This window comes from Trichosurus vulpecula, chromosome 3 (assembly GCF_011100635.1).
Source record: "Trichosurus vulpecula isolate mTriVul1 chromosome 3, mTriVul1.pri, whole genome shotgun sequence".
Classification (NCBI taxonomy): domain Eukaryota; kingdom Metazoa; phylum Chordata; class Mammalia; order Diprotodontia; family Phalangeridae; genus Trichosurus; species Trichosurus vulpecula.
The window spans coordinates 200,582,423-200,601,776 of NC_050575.1; the positions used below are offsets into that span (position 1 = coordinate 200,582,423).

The 19,354-nt window shown below is 44.5% G+C and overlaps 1 protein-coding gene across 1 annotated transcript in view; it reads left to right on the top strand.

Annotated features, from left to right (window-relative positions):
* Positions 1–559: 559 nt before the first annotated feature.
* The window catches only part of PREX1 (phosphatidylinositol-3,4,5-trisphosphate dependent Rac exchange factor 1), a 230,121-nt gene continuing 211,326 nt past the window's right edge, over positions 560–19,354 (top strand). The window contains exon 1 of the mRNA XM_036749156.1: positions 560–953. Coding sequence (XP_036605051.1) covers positions 708–953 — 246 coding nt within the window. The 5' untranslated portion in view covers positions 560–707. The remainder of the gene's footprint in view (positions 954–19,354) is intronic.

Here is a 19,354-nt window from a genome sequence, read left to right on the forward strand (position 1 = left end):
GCTGTGCTGGGCCTGGGGGAGGGTAGGGTGTCTTCGGCTGCCCCCGTGGGTCCATGTGCAGTTACCGGAGTTCGCTGTCTCCAGCAAGCACTTCTCACGTGGGCGTCCACAGCCGAGACTCGAGCTTCACGCGGAATTCTAACTCCGTGTTTTGTATTTTTGATACCTTCGGCGTGGGGGGGCGGGGGCGGGGTGGGTCGGACCCGCAAGTTAAGGTTTTAGTTCTGGCCTGGGGCTTTCAAGACTTTACACCTTTAAATAATTACGAAAGGAAAGTCGGAGATTGGTAAGTACCGGGTGGTTTGGTGATCAAGCCGTTGAAGACTGAGACTCTGGGCGTGTGTGTAAGAGACAGAAAGAGTGCGAGAGAGATTGATTCTACGGCTGAAAGTCGGTGTGGCGCTTGGCAGACGCTCCCTTGGCGGCTGTGGGGGCCGAGCTGTCTGGGAGCCCCGAGGGCCAGCCCCTCTCCTGGGCTGCTGCCGCCTCCTCCTCTTCTACCTCCTCCTCCTCCTCTACCTCCTGCTCCTCCTCCCGGGGCTCCGGCCGCCCGCCCCCTAGTCTTGCTCGCGCCTCCGCCGCCACCGCACCATGCACTGGAGTAGCCGCTAGCCGGGCCAGCCGGCGCGCCCCGTCCGGGATGGGGCAGCACAGCTCCTGACTTCTCCTTCGTCCCCCGACCAGGGCCGCCAGCCTCCCGATCGAGCATGGAGCCGCCCGCGGGCGGGAGCAGCGGCAGCTGTGGTAGCAACGCTGGCCCCCTGGAGCCGCCGGTCCCCGGCCCCACGGCCACCCCCGGCCCTGGCCCCACTGTGGCCAGCTCTGGCCCGGCCGCCGCTGCCGCCGCGGCAGCTCGGGACTCTGAGCGCCAGTTGCGGCTCCGGCTCTGCGTCCTCAACGAGATTCTGGGCACCGAGCGGGACTACGTGGGCACCTTGCGCTTCTTGCAGTCGGTCAGTACCGGGGTTGGGCAGGGCTGGTGAGGGGTGGGGGAGGGATACGCGTGTGTGTGTATGTGTGTATACACACACACGCGCGCGCGTGTGGAGACAGGGCAAACACAGCGGTGCGGCCGAGCACCTCGGCTGGTCCCGGTTGGAAGTCATGGAACTGGACAAGGGACTGGGCAGTGGCAAAGACGCGAGGCAGAGCTGGATCTGGGCTGCGGACCGAGGTTGGGTGGTGGTGGTGGAGAGGGGTCATTGCACCGCAGATTGGGCTGGGCCGGTCAAGGGGTGAGAAAACACCGAAAGGTGCACAGGGGCCTGGGAGGTCATCGCAGAAAAACGGGGAGCCGGAGCGGGGAGGATTGGGGAGAGGAGGATCTGAAGCACAGGGTCCCCCGGGACCACATGGACTCACACCGTATAGAGCTGGTGGCTGTAGGGCAACCCGAGCATGGGGCACAGACCTTATCGAAAGAGAGGAGAGCATTGCTTCCTTTAGGAACCTGGGGCCGGAGGTCGCTAATTCCCGCTGGAGCCATCCCCTTACTTCCCCCTAGTCTTTGCTCCCTTAGTGTCTGGCTGATGGCTTTCATTAGTAGCAAAACGCCGGGAGCACCCAGGGACAGGCGAAGGGCAAACCCTTCCCCAGGTTTTCTGACCCTCCTGGTTTGTATTTGTGGTTACCGTAGGGCCATGGTAAAACTCCCGGGGGAAAGGAGAAAGGAACAGACTTACTTAGCTGACCCTAGGTCCTGTGGTTCGTGTCGACAGCTAAAAAGACAGAGTTTTTGCTGAGTATTTGCCTTTTTGTCTTGTCGCTCCTCCATTCAGATATTTTAAAAATTAGTTACATCCCAGAGGCCAAGCCTCTTCTGCCAATCTTCACGGTAACTTCTTGCTTGGAATGATGATTCAGTTTAACCCTTTCATCTTACAGATAGAGAAACTGAGGGTGTGTGTGTGTGGTGTGGGGGGTGTGGTGGGGCGGGGCGGTGAGGAAAGTAACTCGTCCAAGACCACAGAGCCAGTTAGTGGTGATCCTGGAACTAGAAACCAGGGTCATCTGGCTCTGAATTTCATTCACTTTGATGGCAGCCTTAGAAAGGGAACCTTTCATTGTGAGTCCTTTCTCTGGATGTCTTATGATTTATTAGTTCTTAGCTGCCCAGTGGAACATTCTGAGTCCAGAGTTTGTTTAAGAGATCACAAGAGGGTACTTGTTTAGCACCCTGAGGAAGTATGTGTTTATGCATGAGAGACAGACAAGCCGACAGTAAATGCCTGGATGGAGGGTTTTGGAGTTTAATCTCCAGCCTTCCTGACTTTTCTGTTTGCACTGCTCCCCCAGCCAGGGACCTTTGCTACTTTACTTCCCCCCTTACCTCCCAGGAAGCCTTAGTCTATTTTAATGATGGGCTTAGAAGGGGTAGGGGGTGGGTCTTGCTCTTAATACCCACCCACCTCTTAGTTGGGTGCAGAACTAGGGAGCTGCAGCTGCAAGTTGGAAGGATGATTTTCCTGGGGAAAAGCAAAGGGCACTCTTGAGCCCCTGGAGGCTTAGGTTTGAGCCAGTCTCCAGTGAGGAAGCAGACCGTTGCTGCTTGGTGGGGGAAGGAGGAGCAGTAGCTTTTCAGACCTTGGTATTGGCCATCTGGCAGGCAAACAGCTTCCCATCCTTGGACCTGTTTTTATTTTCAGCTCTTGACCAATCAATGCTAGGAGCCACCAACTTCTTCTGAGAGGCATGGGCTCAATTAAAGGCCAGGAGAGCATGGGAGTTGGCATCTTTTTCTCTCCTGAAACAACAACAAAAACTCTTCTCAATTTAAAGTTGGCTGTTTCTGAATAAAAAATTCAGCCAAGTTTCTCATTAATGGTGAATTTTAAATCCCAGGGTAGTTTTTGGAATTATAGGACTATACAGCAGGAAGGGACCTGCCTTAAGAGATCATTTAGGCAGTCCTTTCATTTTATAGATCAGGAAAGGCTCAGAGCAGGGACTTGGCTAAGGTCAAATAGTGAGCGATGTTGAGACTCTCCCCTTAGCTTTTTGACTCCTAGTCCAAGGCTCATTATATTTTAATATGCTGTATCTCTTGTGAAGAAAGAATAGCAAGAATTTTGGAAGCTGGTCTTAGATAATAGGATTTAAAGTTGGAAGGGATCATCTAGTCTTAGCCTTCTTACCTGAGGTACTTAGTTGTGTGGTACTTGGAGTTATGAAGACCTGAATTCAAATCCATTTCTGGACACTTGCTAGCTCTGTGACCTTACGTCACTTTACCTTAATCAGCCCATTTCTTCATCTGTAAAATGGGGCTGACAGCACCTACCTCACAGGGTCATTTCTGAGGATCGATGAGAGAACATGTAAAGTAAAACTGCAAATCCTAAAGCTAGCTATGTAAGATCTGGCTGTTATTGATTTATAAATGGGGGAACTGAAGCTCAGAGGGGCCGAGTGATTTGCACAAGGCACTTAGTAAGTTAGTGGCAGACGCCTCCAACAACACAGGTTTCCACCTCCCTGTCCAGTTTTCCTTCTCTACCATTCAGCCTTTCCTTCTCTGCCACCCTCATTCTCCTATTCCTTACATCTCTCCAGGGGCCAACCTGGAAGGAATCAGGGAATCCAAGCCAATTTCTAAATTCAGTCAGCGAGTATTTATAAAGAACTTTTACTGTATGCATACCAGGCATTAGGGATGCAGATACAAAGTGAGAGAGTCCTTGCCCTCATAGAGCTTACGTACATTCTGTTAATTCTCATGGTAGTAATGTTAGCAACAAGATACTTGGCTTCTGTGTAATACTTGAAAGTGGAAGAGCACGTTATACATTATCTCATTTGAGCTTGATAATATTTATTGAGCACCTACTACTTGCCAGACATTGTTTTGAGTGCTTGGGAATCACCCTGTGAGGTAAGGTACTCTCCAAGAAACAAACAAACAAAAATCCCAGATGGATCTCTAGTCTCATTGCTATGGGTATTTCCTCCTACAATTCATATTGCTTCCCTCCCTTCCTGTCTACTTCCTTCCAGAAGTTTACAACAGGGGATCTATCCCAGCATCTGGAGTGGGGTGAGAGGAAGTTTTCTTCCCCCCTTTTTATGAGATCCTAATATCATGATTGGAGTACATGGGCTCTCTGTCCTCATACCATGTGACCAGCCCCTCTTCTTTTTGTGATACATTTCTTTGAAATATTTTTTAGCCTTTTCTTGTTTGTGATGTGTTATGGTTGGTTTAGCCCAACCTTGCCCCTCTCTCCATTCCCTTTTGGGCAAAGATTCTCAACTTTAATTCTTCAGACATTTCAGTAGTAGCGTGTCATGTAGACACATCACCCCAAGAGTATTGGTATTAAAAAGATTAGCCTCCACTTCAGAGTAGAAGATTGCGATTGTTAATGTAACTTTGTAATTTGAGTTTCATAGGTGTTATTCCCATTTTATAGAAGAATAAACTGAGATCCATGACATGGTATGATTACACAGCTAGTAAGGGTCAGGATTTGAATTCACATCTTTTATAACTCAAGCATTCTGCCATGCTTGTTTTTTAAATTACTTCAAGCAAAGCATAATTAGGAAAATGAACCTTTCCCTATTTCAGCCTTTCAAATTGTAGAATGTTTTACTAAGGCAAATATAAATTGATTTCTTGTGTAGGGGATGAGGCACTGTCTTTATTTAAAAGGATACTTGGGTATCATCCTATCTATGTAAGTATTCCTTCCACAGATTTGATGGAAAAGAGGAAAATAAATGATGTTTTTTCCATATCTTCTCTTCTTTTAGTCATTTAAATCCTGGTGCTCAATCCTGAATTCTCAGTCTGCCATCTCTGTGTTTTGACATCAGTCCCCTATGCAGGTGTCAGACTGCATCCAGAACACGTTTGGAGTTGTTGTTAGCCAGAGAGATTTGCTTACCTTCTCCTCTTCTTGTGTTAACAGGAAGGATCCCTTAAACCAGCCTGCTCTTTGTCTTCATTAATAGGGGGCTTTATTATCAGTCCTGCTAATTATGATAGCTGTCTAGTATGACCAGCACTGACTTTGGCCCCATTGCAAGTTAATTCTGTTCCCTTGTCTCTGCCCCTGTGACTTCCTGGTCTTTATAATTGCTGGTGGCTGCTTGGGGGATTTGCCTTCTGTCTCCTGGTGTTATGTTGGAAGATGTATGGGTAATCCCTCCTTTTAATGACTTGGCAGGGATTAAAGAGCTGAACTGGGCTCTTCTAACTTCTATTAACTGATTTTGTAAAAAATAGATATTGATCAGAGATTTGAACACCCACTTTTACAGGGGCACCAGTGTTTGGTCCACGTTGGGAACAGAGAAGTGTGACATGGTCCTTACTATCAGCAAGCTGGGAATCTAGTTGTGAAGGTATAAACACAGGAAGAGGTAACTAACGTGAAACTAAATTATAGTGAATTTCAGGACAGCAGGTGGTACTGTAATTAGCTCTCTGGGACAGTTGCAAGAGCCCTGGGCTCTGGTTTAGACTAGGAAGACTTTGGATCAAGTCCCAGTTGTAGGGTCTTGTGGAGATTATTCCCTGCCTGTTATATATTAGGTGCTTAATAAATGCTTGTTGACTTGATTTAGGTTGCTGTGAAGACCCCAAAAGATATAGGTCTATAGAAATGTAAGATTGCAAATCTAAATGATGAGGTTTCTAAAGAGACGACGGCATTTTGGATTGATTGAATCGAAGAAAGCTTCACTGAGCAAGTGAGATGTGAGCTGAGTATGGAGGGACTGGGCACATTGGATTGGATTGGATAGGTTTTGTGTGAGTGTCTGAAAGCTGTGTGCGTAAGGACTAAGTTTGGTTTGTCTCAGCATGGTACTGGTACCCACCTAAAGTTTAAGTACAAAATCTACTTTCACCATTGACTGGGACGTGTGTGTACCTTTGTGTTCCTTTGCCTCTTTGTATATGCGTTTGAGTCACACCTGGCTCCACAGTCAGTCTGGAAAGAGAGTGAAGCAACTGCATCACCTAAATCCAATTCACTTGTAACATCTCCTCTTGAAGTCTTTGGTCCTTTTTGAAAGAAAGGTCGAACTACAAAGCTCAGTAGAATAAAAGTTCCTTGAGGGCAGGAACTGTTATTTTTAAATCCCCAGACTTTCATATAGTAGGTGCTAAATAAGTATCACTTGAATTGCTTGGAATTGAATTCCGACATTTTATAATTATTTGAATAACAATAGAACAGATTCACACTTGAGAATAACCATAATAAAGAGGCTATAAAAAGCTCCTTGAAAGTAGGGACCCAGCCTTATTCATCTTTTAAAATCCTTGACCATCAAGCACAATCCATTGAACATAGACTCCGAGAAAAGAATAGGCTTATAGAATGGCAGAAGGGGCCACTTGTTTTATACAAGATTAAAAATTGTGGTCTAGAGAGGTTTACCTCTCTAGGTAAACCTGTCCATCACAGGAGGAAATAGCAGACCAGGCTTCCTGACTAAATCTAGTGCCTTTTGCTGTTTGTTGGCTGTACCTGGCTGCTTCTGCCCAATCAGTTGTTGAAAAGTCATATAGAAATGTTGTGAATTGGTTTTAATTGGTTTGGAAAAAAAGGTAGGACTAAAGAATTCCTTCTCCATGCTTTACCTTCAGGTTGAACAGTGAAGTTGGTACTCTCTGAAGAGAAATGATCTTTAAATTTCTTTTTGAATGTGGTGGGAAGAGGGCAGTTTGTTTTTTTAAGTAGAGGTTCACAGATATGGGCAAGTGGGAAGTCATGGAATCCTGTAATGTCAAAATTGGAAGAACTCTTAGAATATTCTATGTTAGAACTGGAAGGAAGCTCAGTAGGAATAATTGTAAGTCTTAGAGAATTGAAGGAACTTGCTTAATGCCTCACAGCAGACATTGGCATAAAAATGGGAACATTTCTTGCAACAATCTGGCAAAGAGAAAAGTGGAAAAGGTTAAGCTCTTGGAGAGAGGTGATGGTGAGAGGTCATAGGTCTATGGAGCGATTTTCCAGTTAGAGGTTTGCCAAGTCCTTTTTAGGGCCTCTTATTCACCTTTAGTGTCTACCTGTCAATCTACTCTTATCTGTGACTCCAAGAAGCTGTAGCAGGTGCAGAGGGTACATCCTGGTAAGTTGCCCTGGCAGATGGGTGAAACCAGATTGAGGGTAACTGATGGACCTCAAATCTGTTCTTGATTTAGGGGATATCTATCCCAAGCATGTGAAGACTTTTCTCTGCATCTTGGAGCATTGCCAGTCATCCTGACTTTTTGTCTTGCCCCTGGACTCCAGAAGAGAGAGTGAGGCTGACTCTGCTTCACTAAAATTCCAATTCACTTGCAAGTGAAGACATAATCTGTCATCCACTCTTTTACTATTTACAGTTCAGGGCTGGGATGGCCTCCAGGCTATAGGTTCCCCACCCTTGATTTACACTGTACCATGACCCCAACATCATTTGAAAGTGCCAACCTCGGCTATGGGACTTAACTCCCACCTTTTGTGAGGCTTCTAAAATCCATTCTGCACTTTTATTTTTTGTGATTAAAACGGGTATAAGGGATGAGGGGACGCAAGGGGATGAAGGCTCTTTAGAGTGGTCATTCATTTAAAAAAAAGCTGATTATTCCGTTTCTACTTGGAGAAGGGCTAGTGGTAAAGCCTTAACATTGACTTCAAGGTTGTGCTGCCCATTCATGAAGCTCACCCTTGATTCCTTTACTGAACCCACTTGTTCATGGGGTCATGGATTTTTGAGTTGGAAGCCCCTTTAAAAGTCATGGAGTACTATGCTGTCATTTAGGGAGGAGGAAAACAGACTCAGAGAGATTAATTGATTTCCCCAGTCCCAGTCATAGAGTCAGTAATGACAGAGATTGTATTTTATTGCAAGTTCCACTGATTCTACTTCATCATGTTGAATTCCCTTTTAAGAAGCTTCTCTGTCTCAAAGCTGATGCCTTCCTTTAAGTCTCTGCTAAAATCCCACCTTCTGCAAAAAGCCTTCGGTTGGATCCCTTAATGCTAGTGCCTTCTCTCTGAAAATATTTCCAGTTTCTTATACTACACATATGTATGTATATTACTTAATCTGTATATATGTACATATATGTGTATATCTATCTTGTTTGTACATAGTTGTTTACATCTTATCTCCCCCATTAGATTGTTAGTTCCTTCACTATCTTTGCCCTTTTTTTGTATCTCTGGCACTTATCACAGTGCCTAGCACATAATAGGCACTTAATTAATGATTGTTGACTTTGAAGACAAGTCACACTTACTGTGTGCTGTAGTCCAGTGACCGTTGGTCTCTGATTCAGGAGACCCAGGTTAGCTGTGTGACCTTGGACAAATTAAATAACCTCTCCCAGCTTGTTTTTTCCTCACCTCTAAAATGAGAGAGTGTGAGCCTGGATGACCTCAGTCCCTTTCAGCTCATCATCTCATGATCTAGTGAATCTTAAAACTGGTGGGACCTTAGAGATTATCTAGACCAGCAGCTTCCTGCCCCGCGCCCATGTACCTTTGATGATGTCCTTGATCCAGAGTCATCCTGCTCCTGGCCAGATTGTCTCTTGCCCAAGGGGGCGGGTGGCCCTATCCTCATAGGGCTCTCCTCTCTCCTGTGAGAAGGCTCTGGGAGGGTTTGTGTCCCTGCTCAAAGATAAGCCACATCCTACTCCAGCTCTCTTTGTAACAATCCCTCCATACCCCATCCAATTGAAGAAGAATGTTTTCTTTTAAACTTGATGTGCAGAGGCTGTACAGTGAGGATGAAGAGGGAATGAGAGGAGAGTGGGGGTGGGAGGCTGGGTTCTTTCAGTCTTGCCCTGCTCAGCTGTAGTGCAAGGGAAGATCTGCACCTGGACCAGCACCTGTGAGAACCAAAGACTTCATATTGAAAGAGGTCTTAGGAAGGGGGAGGGCTGTGGACTAGGAAGAAGCTCGGACTTGAGAGAGGACAAGCTTCTTAATTCTAGATAAGGGTCTCCCACTTGGTTACCTGTGCAGCTCTGGGCCATTAGCTTTACATCTATGGGTCCTGGTTTACTCCTGCAGACTGGGGATAATAGTTTACTATCTGTTTCACCGGGAAGATAGGACTCATTGGAAAAGACCGTGACTGATGTTGGGAAACTTTGAAGGCAAAAGGAAAAAGGGATGGCAGAGGATGAGATGGAGAGATGAGCTTAGACAGACTTGTAGAAATGGGGGACGTTAGAAGGGACTGAACTCCAGGAACTAAAATCTGTTTCACAGGTGATTAGATGAGATACGAGTAGAAAGTTCTCTGATAATCCCAAAGGGCTACGCCCGTGTTTTCGGTAATTATTCTCTTCTTCCCAATATCCTTCTTTCTCAATACAGATTTATAGAGTCATAGATTTAAACGGGACCTTTGAGGCCAAGGAGGCCAGAACTTTATTTTTTAGAAGAGGGACTGAGACACAGAGCAGTTAAATGAGTGGCCCAAGGTCACACGGCTACTAAGTGTCTCAGGCAGGATTTAAACTCCCAAGTCTCAGCATACTCTACACTGCACTATAGAACTGCTGGTCTCAAGGCTCTTTCTACTGACAAGAACTGCCTCTTCACAGTGGCTTTTACTCCTGCTTTTGAGGCTGAAAGCATTGCCAGGGTGACTAGTGATGTTGGAGTTTTGTGGAGTTTGATGAAGGGGGCAGGGAGACCAGGAAATAAGCATTTAAGTGCCTGCTATGTGGTGGGCTTGGTGCTAAGCACTTCTACAAATATTATCTCATTTGATAAGAAATCTAGGCTTGTATAGGGGAATGGAGGTGGGCTGCTTGTTCCTCTGTGGGCCAGGCCGTACTAGAGGTATCTTGAGGAGGAATTGTCTATTCCAAGGCAGTGAAGGGATGGAGAGAAGCCCTCAACCAGTTTGGTTTAATTTTCTTTTCTGCCTTCACTCTAGAAAGACTAAACAGGCACGTGCATTTTATTATGGTGTCCCTGACCCCTCTCTTGTATTGTGGTGGGATACTTACTTTGTTTACATAAGGGTGTTTCAGTGTGGAGTCTGCTATTGAGAGATGAACTCTTGATCTATACCTTGGGGAGGTGAAGCTATTTCTGGGAGGGTGGCTCCAGGAAGCCGAGGTGGTGGTCATTGGACCCAGGATACATGGGAGGGTCTTAGCTGCCCCGGTGGGAATGATAGAGCTTCTCTCCTGCCCATTCTTGTTTGTAACAACTGGGCTTCTGTCAAAACAAGTCAGGAGAGTGACGGAGCACACAGTGGAAAAGCCCATCTGTGCTCTTGTCTCTGACTAGGGCTGAGCCATAACCTTGTGAAGCAGCGCAGACCTGCGAGAATCTTCAGAGACTTGGCATAGAATGGGATGAGAGCCCGGGATCTGCATGACTGTGGGCAGGAGACATCATAGCATCTAATTCATGATAAGAAAAAGAAAAATTCAGGATGTAAAACCTCCACCCCCCCCCAAGAACTTTGTTCATGTAGATTATATTTATTGCTATTTGCCGTATAAGAAATAGAACATTTTAGTATTATTATAAAAATAATTTTGTCCTCTAGGACCTCTTGAAAAGGTCTTGGCGACTCCCAGAGGTCCCTGGATCACACTTTGAGAACTCCTTTAGAGGAATTATCTTCAGTTTCTCTGAACTTGTGTTCTCATCCATAAAATAGGATACAAATACCTGTCTCAGGTTTTAAGATGGCATATATGAAATTGCTTTGAAAATATTTCTGAAACTTTACAGTTTATGAAATGTTTTCCCTCATAACAGCCCAGTGATATAGGTAGGGTGTCATCTCTAGATAAAACTCACTGAGGTTGAATGGTCTGCCAGTGGTGGCTCAGCTGGATTCCAGAGCTGGTTCTACAATTCCTGTCTTTTTGACAAGACACTGCCAACTAATGCCCTTTGAAGTGCTACATGCTATAGGAAAGGAAGGAGTTCTTAGAGATCTTTGTTATCTGGGGAGACTTCCTGGAGGAGGTGGGACTTCACATGGGTGGGGCCCAAGGAGAGCTAGGTCTGTAGGTTGTGGTTGGGGCAAGGAGTGGGGGGAGAGGTGTGCCAGCCACAGGCCTGACACAGGGTTTGTTTACTTTTACTTTGGTCCTCCCTTCCTGTGTGGGGATAGGACATAGAAGTTGTAGGGTGGAAGCAAAGCTTTGAAGGGGTCATAGGTCTCTGAGTTTTTGGTCTCTGTTTTGGAAGGATTTCTATTAAGCATCTTCTCCTTGCAGAGCTCTGTGCTCTTTGCTGGGGGTAAAAGAGAGTCCTTGTTCTCCTGGAGCTAACAGTCCAGCACACAAGACACAAGCTCGGAGAACTAGAACACATTTATTTATAATATTAGATTTTATTTATAATATTAGATTTAGCATTAGAGAGTTGCAGAGCAAAGTGCCTTGTGAGGTTATAGGGGGAAGGTTCTTATTTACCAGGAGGCTGAAGAAAGGCTTCTCTGAGGAGGTGACATTTTGAGTTTGACTTTTAAGAGATTCATTAGATGACCGTTGGAGTCCGGCAGGCAGGGAGTGAGGACTGTGTATTAGGCAATAGTGTGAAGAGAGGCATGGGACTGGTGGAGTGTGATGCTCTGGTGGCTGCCTAGCACAGGGAAGGTAATTAGATGAATTTGGAAGGTAGAGGAGTTAGAGGAGTTTTCAACTTAGCTTCCTGGGAGATTTTTGAGCAGAGGAATGTTGTGACTAGAGGAAGGATTTGTTGTGACATTTGAAAGGTGGATTGTAGGGATTTGTGAGTGGAGGTACCATAAATAGTCAAAAACCATTGTCTATCAGATTTACTTTTAATTTTTTCCTAAGCACCATTTACTAGTAAGTATAAGAGCCATAGCTTTAGAGCTGGAAGCGACTTCAGACCTAGTCCATTCTTTCCTTCTACTGAAGCCCAGTGATGTTAAATGACTTGGCTAAGGTCACCCCACTAGAAAATGATGGCAGTGGGATTTGAGCTCAGGCCCTCTGACTCCAGAGCCAGTGTTCTTTCCACTGGCCTACGCTACCTCCTTAAAGGGTTGTAGGCTAATATCTCCTTGTATTTCTCCAGTATTTTGTTAAAAGACTTCCTGACCAAGATAGTGGTGTGATGAGAGGTAATGGGACAAGAGAAGCCCCTCTTAAATCCCAGGTCATTAAAGTTCTGATATCTTTTGAGAACATTTTCATTTTTTTTATTCTGTTGTTATAGGGATAATATTCATATTATATATTTATATATTATTTTATTCTGTTGTTATTATATCATTTATTCTGTATAATTATTACCCCAATTTTGCAGTTGAAGAAATTGGCTCACATAAAATACTATTGAAAGAAAAAGAAATGGGCTCAGGGAAGTTTTGACTCTTTAGGGTTACACAGGAAAATTATGACCTAGTCAGGATTAAATAAAATATTTAGCCCCCTAATTCTGATTGCTTGGCCCCCACCAGGCACCTCCCCTACCTTGGCTGATGCAGCATGGGGTTCAAGTGAATCTACCCGAGTTCAAGTCCTGAATGTGCTGCTTACTATTAGCCAAACAACCGGGGTCAGATTACTGAGCCTTTTTCTCTTTGGCAAAATGAGGATAATGTTACCTGTTCTATCTAGGAATGGTAGTAAGAGTCAAATGTGATAAAGTTTTGGAAGAATTTTGTACACTGTAAAGAGCCATACAAATTCAGGCAGTTATTATTGTGTGACCAATGGCTCTGGCTACCAGGAATTCACAGCGGACATTAGACCTGTTATGTATTTCTTGTTTGGTATTAAACTTGTTAAAGTCAGGGATTCTTTAGATTTAGGGAGAATATAAAAGAGAAGAAAAAGGGCCAAACTTTGATCAAGCTAAACAGTTGTCCTTCCTGTGGTCTTTGATTGTACTTGAGGACAGATAACACTTATGTAGGGGGAAGATGAGGTTGTATAAAATGTTCAGATTGGAAGGTAACATAGATTATGGAGGGATGGAAGCTGGAAGGGGCCTTTGAACACAAACGACATTAACATTCTGTCTTCAGCCAATGTCATTGAGGAAGATGCTGTGCTAGGTGTTAATGCTGGAAGGGAGCTCAGATCATAAAACATAGAATGTCCTAAGCTGTTAGGGACCACAGCACTTGTCTAGTCCAGAAAGGGTTATTGGAGGGCACTGAAGTTTGTTCAGCTTTTTTTCAGTTACTTCAATTCAAGAAGTATTTACTAAGCATTGTGTAAGACACTATGCTGGGTGGCCAGGAATTGTTTTTCCGTTGTGTCTGAATCTTGGGATTTTCTTTTGTATGTGTTTTTGTTGTTGTTCAGTTGTTTCAGTCATGTCTGACTATTTGTGATCCCGTTTAGATTTTTTTTTTGGCAAGGATACTGGAGTGGTTTGCCATTTCCTTCTCCAGCTAATTTTACAGTTAATTTTACAGATGAACAACTGAGGCAAACAGGGTTAAGTGACTTGCGCAGCATCACATAGCAAGTAAGTGTCTGGGGTCACATTTGAACTCAGGTCTTCTTGACTTAAGGCCTAGTGCTCTCTCTGTTCACTGTCCCACTTAGCTGCCATAGTTTAACCAGACCAAGAAAAAGACAGGGAGTGGAGACAGTAATAAGATCTATATGCAAACAAAAATAAAAAATAATTCCCTTCCATCTCCCTCAAAAACCCCCACCCCCAAACAAACCCGATAACCCTAGAACTGGAATCTACCAAGTGACTCTTCTTCAGAATTTAATTTGAAAAACCTTGGTCTACCTAACCCCCAGGAAGTTGTTCCACAGCCAGTGATGACCAATATCTGATTAGCAGACATAAGTTAGACAAAACTTAATTTAGTTCTCTTTTGGTGGCCAATAGGTATATCTGCTCCCTGTTGAGTTTCTGGGATTAACGCTGGTCTCTTTTCCTCTATATTTCTCTGAACTCGGCTCCTAGAAATCTCCAAAGCCTGTTAATGAGGGTCCAGGCCAAGGGGTTGCATTGCTAATGAGGAAACCTAGAGGGTCTCTCCTTAGGTAGCTTGTGGAAGGGGTGGGGTAGAGGTTCGGCCCAGATTTTCTCCATGGACCTCCTGCTGAAACCTGCATCTGTCTGTCGCCACATTTCAGGAACCATTTGTCAACAGATGTTGCCAGATGTTGCGGGCTAGAGATGGGGGTGGGGAACAAGATTGGGGAAGCCCTTCCTGTTTGCTTTGATGGAGAACTAGCAACAGAGTCATAAAGTATAGGTCACGGGATGGTGTTTTCTCTTTAACTGAGACAGCTGGGATCAGGGCCCAGCAGCAGGTCACAGGTCTCTTCCCCTTCTTAATGCAGACCTTGAAATGGAAAAGGGGGGAAGAGAGAGGGGAGCAACAGAGAATAAGGCTAGTATGGGGGTTCTGTATCTGAGTGGGGTTGGGGAGCAGTTTGCACATATCCTAGGACTTGAGAAAAGAATATGAACGTTGTAGGGTTGAGGTGACCTAGTATTTGAATATTCCTTGAGGGTGAGGATAGGATCTTATTCAGTCTCATTTTGAGTGATTTGTGGCAGAGAGAACACTAGATTTGTAGTCAGAAAAAAAAACAACAAAACAACTCACTTAAACTCTTCAGGGCTCCAGCTTCCTCATCTGGGCACTTTTCTTGAAGCTCTAAAGTCTGTAATGCACCTCCTTCTCCCCTCCGTGCCCACCTCCCACCAGCACCTAGCACCATACTTTCCCCACAGTGGGTGCTTAATAAATGAAGTTAAAGGAGACATTCTTTAATGTTAGGCAACAAGGACCTCCCTAGGTTCCCCATGGAGAGGGTTTAAGGCTCAGTTCTATTTTCAGTGTGAAAAACCTGCCTTCTCACAAGCAGGAAAAAAGGAGAGGTATTGAGGAACACAGGTAAGGCCTGTAGATGGATGTAGAGCAGGGGGATATTTCATAGGTTTGTAGGATTTAAGCTGGAAAGAAGCCTACGTGATTGCCTTGCCAAATTCTCTTTGCCTCTCTTTTATAGGAGAGGAAATTTAAGCTCATAAAAGGGAATGGACTTTCACACGAGGTGAATTAGGGCCAAACCTAGAACTCAAACCCAGAATGCCTCATTTCTTATTCCAGGGCTCCATCCCACTGGCACAGAGTCAGTCTGGAGCCTCTGGCTAAGCCTTATGGAATGTTAGGGACCTTAGGCAGCTCTAGTCCAAGCACATCATTTTACAGATGAGGAAATAGGCTTATACAGAGGATGTGACTTGCCTATGATCACACTTAAACTGAGGTCTGTTGAGGTTCCTCGTTGCAAATTCAGTGCTCTTTTCCACTTCACCAGTTCAGACTGGTAAGGGATGAGGCTTAAGTCACATCCAAGTGATTGGAATTAACCTTTTGGCATAGAGCTAGTCCCAGTGGCCCCTTCCTATTAGTTCCTTTCTCTCCCTAGGTTGCTGTTGATGGTAAGTTTTTCTGAGAAATCTGTAGCCAGTGGTTGGAGGCTGGAGAAGTCCAGTGTCTGGGAGAAGCCTCATTCTTTGGCCTCCGGGCAGAATAAGGCTTGTTTGTCTGTCCAAAAGTGTCATAGGAATGGGGGGCAGGGGAGTCAAGGTAGCTTTGTTTGTTCCCTTTTCTCTTCTTGAGGTGGTGGTGGTAGGGGTGGGGTTGGGGGAGGGGGAGGCAGACAGGCTCTGACAGTGAAGAAGAGGAGGAGGAGTCTGAGTTAGTTCCTCTGAGTTCCTTTTTAAGTGGGGCAGAGGAGGACTATGGTGAGAAGCCCTTGCAACATCAGCTGCTGAACTGGAATTTCCCATATCTGTCTGCTCTACTTCCCAAATCTTGTTATTAACTTCTTCCAGGTCACTCCATGGAGTTTTGGTGTAGGCGAAAAGGTTTTGGAGTTGGAGGTCCTGTGTTTGAGTGCCAGCTCTGCTGCTTGCTAGACCTCACTGTGAAGTGAGGTTCCCCCAGTCTGTCTCATTTCTCTTATCCATTAAATGAGAGGTGTTGGATTATATGACCTCAGAGATCCCTCAAAGTATGTGGGATGTTCCAGTGTGGGTGCCCCAGTGTGGCTGGGGCTGCCACAGAGATCATCCAACCTGTTAACAGGGTCAGGGTACCACCCCAAATGTCAGGACCTGCTTCAGCTAAGGTTTCAGCTGGTTGTCTTAGCACTTCTGTACTCTCCATCAATCTTATCTTTTAGTTGCTTAGCTCAAATAGAGGGTATCTCTCAGACTCTTCTGCCAACTCCTTTGGTCAATAAGTCTTGAAGAGAAGCTTGAAAGGCAGGAACACTTGCACGCTGTTTTCATCCCAGATTTGAGGACTTAAGCCCTCCATACCAGACTCTTAATCCATTTCTGGGACCCAGAAGTAGTCATTGTACCTACACTTCTCCCATTCAGGTACATCTCATTTTTTTCTGCTGTCAAAATCCCTTTAATCCTCAAGTCCTTACCTGCTCTCTCAGTTACCCTAGACAATACTGCTTTATCTCTCTGTTGCACTCTAATAGTATTTTTAGGTAGAATGAGAGAAGATTTGAGACAGAAAGGATAGAATGTCAGACCTTGGAGGGTCTTTAGAACCTAAAATGTCAGAACTGGAAGGGACCTTAAAACCTAGAATGCCAGGGCAGAAAGGAACCTTAGAACATAGACTGTCACAGCTAGAAGGGATAGTAGAACCTAGAATGTCAGCAGGAAAGGGATCTTAGAACATACACTGTCCAAACTGGAAGTGACCTTAGAACCTAAAATGTCAGAGCTGGAAGGGACCTTTCAACTTTGAATATAGAATTTCAGAATGTACAATGTGGGACCTGGGAGAGAGACCTTAGAACCTAGAATGTCAGAGCTGGGGAGGGACATTAACACAGAATGTCAGAGCTGGGAAGAACATTAGACTATAGAATTGAGAGTTGAATATAGAAAGAGTTGAGAGATCTCAGAATAAATTTCAGAGCCAGAAATGGTCTTATTATGGGTTGTATCATCTAACAGTCAAATTCATCCTCTTCTGTATAATTCTCGGGTGTTGCTACCTGTCTTGTCTCTCTGACTAGACAAGACAGTAAACTCTTAAGGAGAGGTTGGTGAAGCCTGGTATCCGAGAGATTCCCAGAGAAGAGCAGAGAGCTCTTAGCTTCCTTGCTAGGACTCTACCCGCCCTTCTGATTATCTTGGGTTCATCATCACGGTTTTCCTCTTTCTTTCTTTCATCTTGCTCTCTTCTCCCATGGAGGCCACCCACTTTCTTCGTGGTCATAGAATAGAAATCACCAAGTATAGGCCAGGTCGAAGCCCAAGCCCAGGGTGTTTCCATTACATCCCACACTTGTTTTCTCTTTCAGAATGAAAACACAGATAGTCCTAAACTTTTGGAGATCAAGGCACCTGGAGACCAGGTTAGGCCTTTTTCTGGAGCGATCGAGTCTTAAGTACAGGAGTAGGAGGAAGGGAAAGGATATTGAAAAACAAAATTCTTCTACTAGATTGTGAGTTCCTGGAGAGGAAGGCCTTTGTCTTACGCTTGTTTGCTTCCTCTACAACACCTAGCTCAGTAAATTAAGTGGGCATATTGCCTCAGTTTGAGGGAGTTTTCTTTTCTGGAACTCTTTGGGCTGGATGGACACCTGTCCTTCTGGGTTAAGGATAGTTTTATTCGGTGGCAGAAGGGACTAGATGGAGTATTTGTACTCTTAGGGAAAGGTCTGTAACCCATTTTTGTGTCATGGACTCCTTTCTCTTCTGGGAAACAACTTCTCAGCATAATTTTTTTAAAAGCATAAAATAAAACATGTAGCCTTAAAAACCAGTTATTGAATTAATCAAAATATTAATATTTCCAGAGTGCCCCCTGAAATCTCTCCGTGGACCCTGCCTTTGAGGGACTTGAATCCCTCCCGGATAAGGATTTCAAGGTTCCCTCCAAAAGATTCAGTGAGCAGGACACGGATGCCACAGACGAGGCTGTTGCTCAGTTCCTAGTAACAAAGGCTTCTCTGTCCCAGGGCCTGGTGCGAAATTTATTTCAGCAATGAGTCTGGTGCTGGCTGGGTGGGGGGGGGGGCGGGGCGGGTGAGAGTTAAGGGAGAGAAAAGAGGGATTTTGATCTTCTGTTAGTCTTACATCACTCATGAGGAGCTGATAAGGTGAATAGCCTTGGTGACAGTCACCCCGAAGCTTGCAGACTAGCAAGTTCCATCCTATTTAGGAGTGTAGAATGAATGCCAGATCTGGAAGGGACTTCAGAACATAAAATCATATTATACCATAGATTTAAGGATGGAAGAAGAGCTTTTTAGGAGTCCTTCATTTAAGTGGCCTCGGGGTCGCCAACCTCTTCAAGTATAAGGATTCCCCCTTTAAAAATTTTTGTAAAATTTGTTTTTGCATCACCTTCATTTCCACATTTTTATTCTTCCCCCCTCCTCTGCCCCGAGTGTCACCCCCTGTTACAGAATGAGAGAAAACAAAGCAGTTGAATAGAACTAACCAATACATTAATGGAGTTTGACATTATAAACAGTATTCTGCTCCCATAGTCTCCCGCCTCTGCAAAGGAAAGAGGGAGGCACATTTTTTATTTTAACAAAACTCTTCTTTGGGAGCAAACATGGTCATTATAATTATTGAGTGTTGAGATATTTTTAAAAAATCTCTGGTGTTATTGTCATAGTGTATATTATTTCCATAGTTCTGATTACTTCACTTTGCGTTATTTCATGCTTTTCTTTATTTTTCTTATTCATTATTTCTTATGGTACAGTAATATGCCTTACATTCATGGGTCATAATTTGTCTAGCCTATCCCCAGGTATTGAACATCTACTTGGTTTCCAGTTTATTGCCACTAAAAAAGGTGCTGTTCTACATATTTGGGTGCATCTGGGGCCTCTCTTTCCATCTTTGACCTTCTCCTTGTTTATATCTAGCACTGGGATCTCTGGGGCAAAGGACATAGGTGTTATGGTCATGGCTCTTCACGGAGCATAATGAGAACCCCTTTATAATATAAAAAATGTTCATGTATCCCCACGTGATAGCATGTTGTACTGTTGCTATTTGGTGATGGAGAAGATACATATTGACGCTCACTATGAATTCAAGAATGTGTTTAAATTAATTTGTAATTTGTTAGTCACAATAAACATCTATATATATTTGAAGAATAGCGATCCATATATGTGTAATGTGTGGTTATTTAGTCTTTAGAATGTATGCTTTCTGAATAAAGATGAAAATGCTTGGTATATATCTATATCTATATCTATCTATCTATCTATCTATCTATCTATATATATATATATCTATATATGAATTTGTGAGCCTCTGCAAACTCACAGTAGCTGCTTGGTGGTTGCCATTCTTCCTGCTGTCCTGACCCCTGGTGTCTGCTGCCCACTGGTTGGGAACCAGTAAAC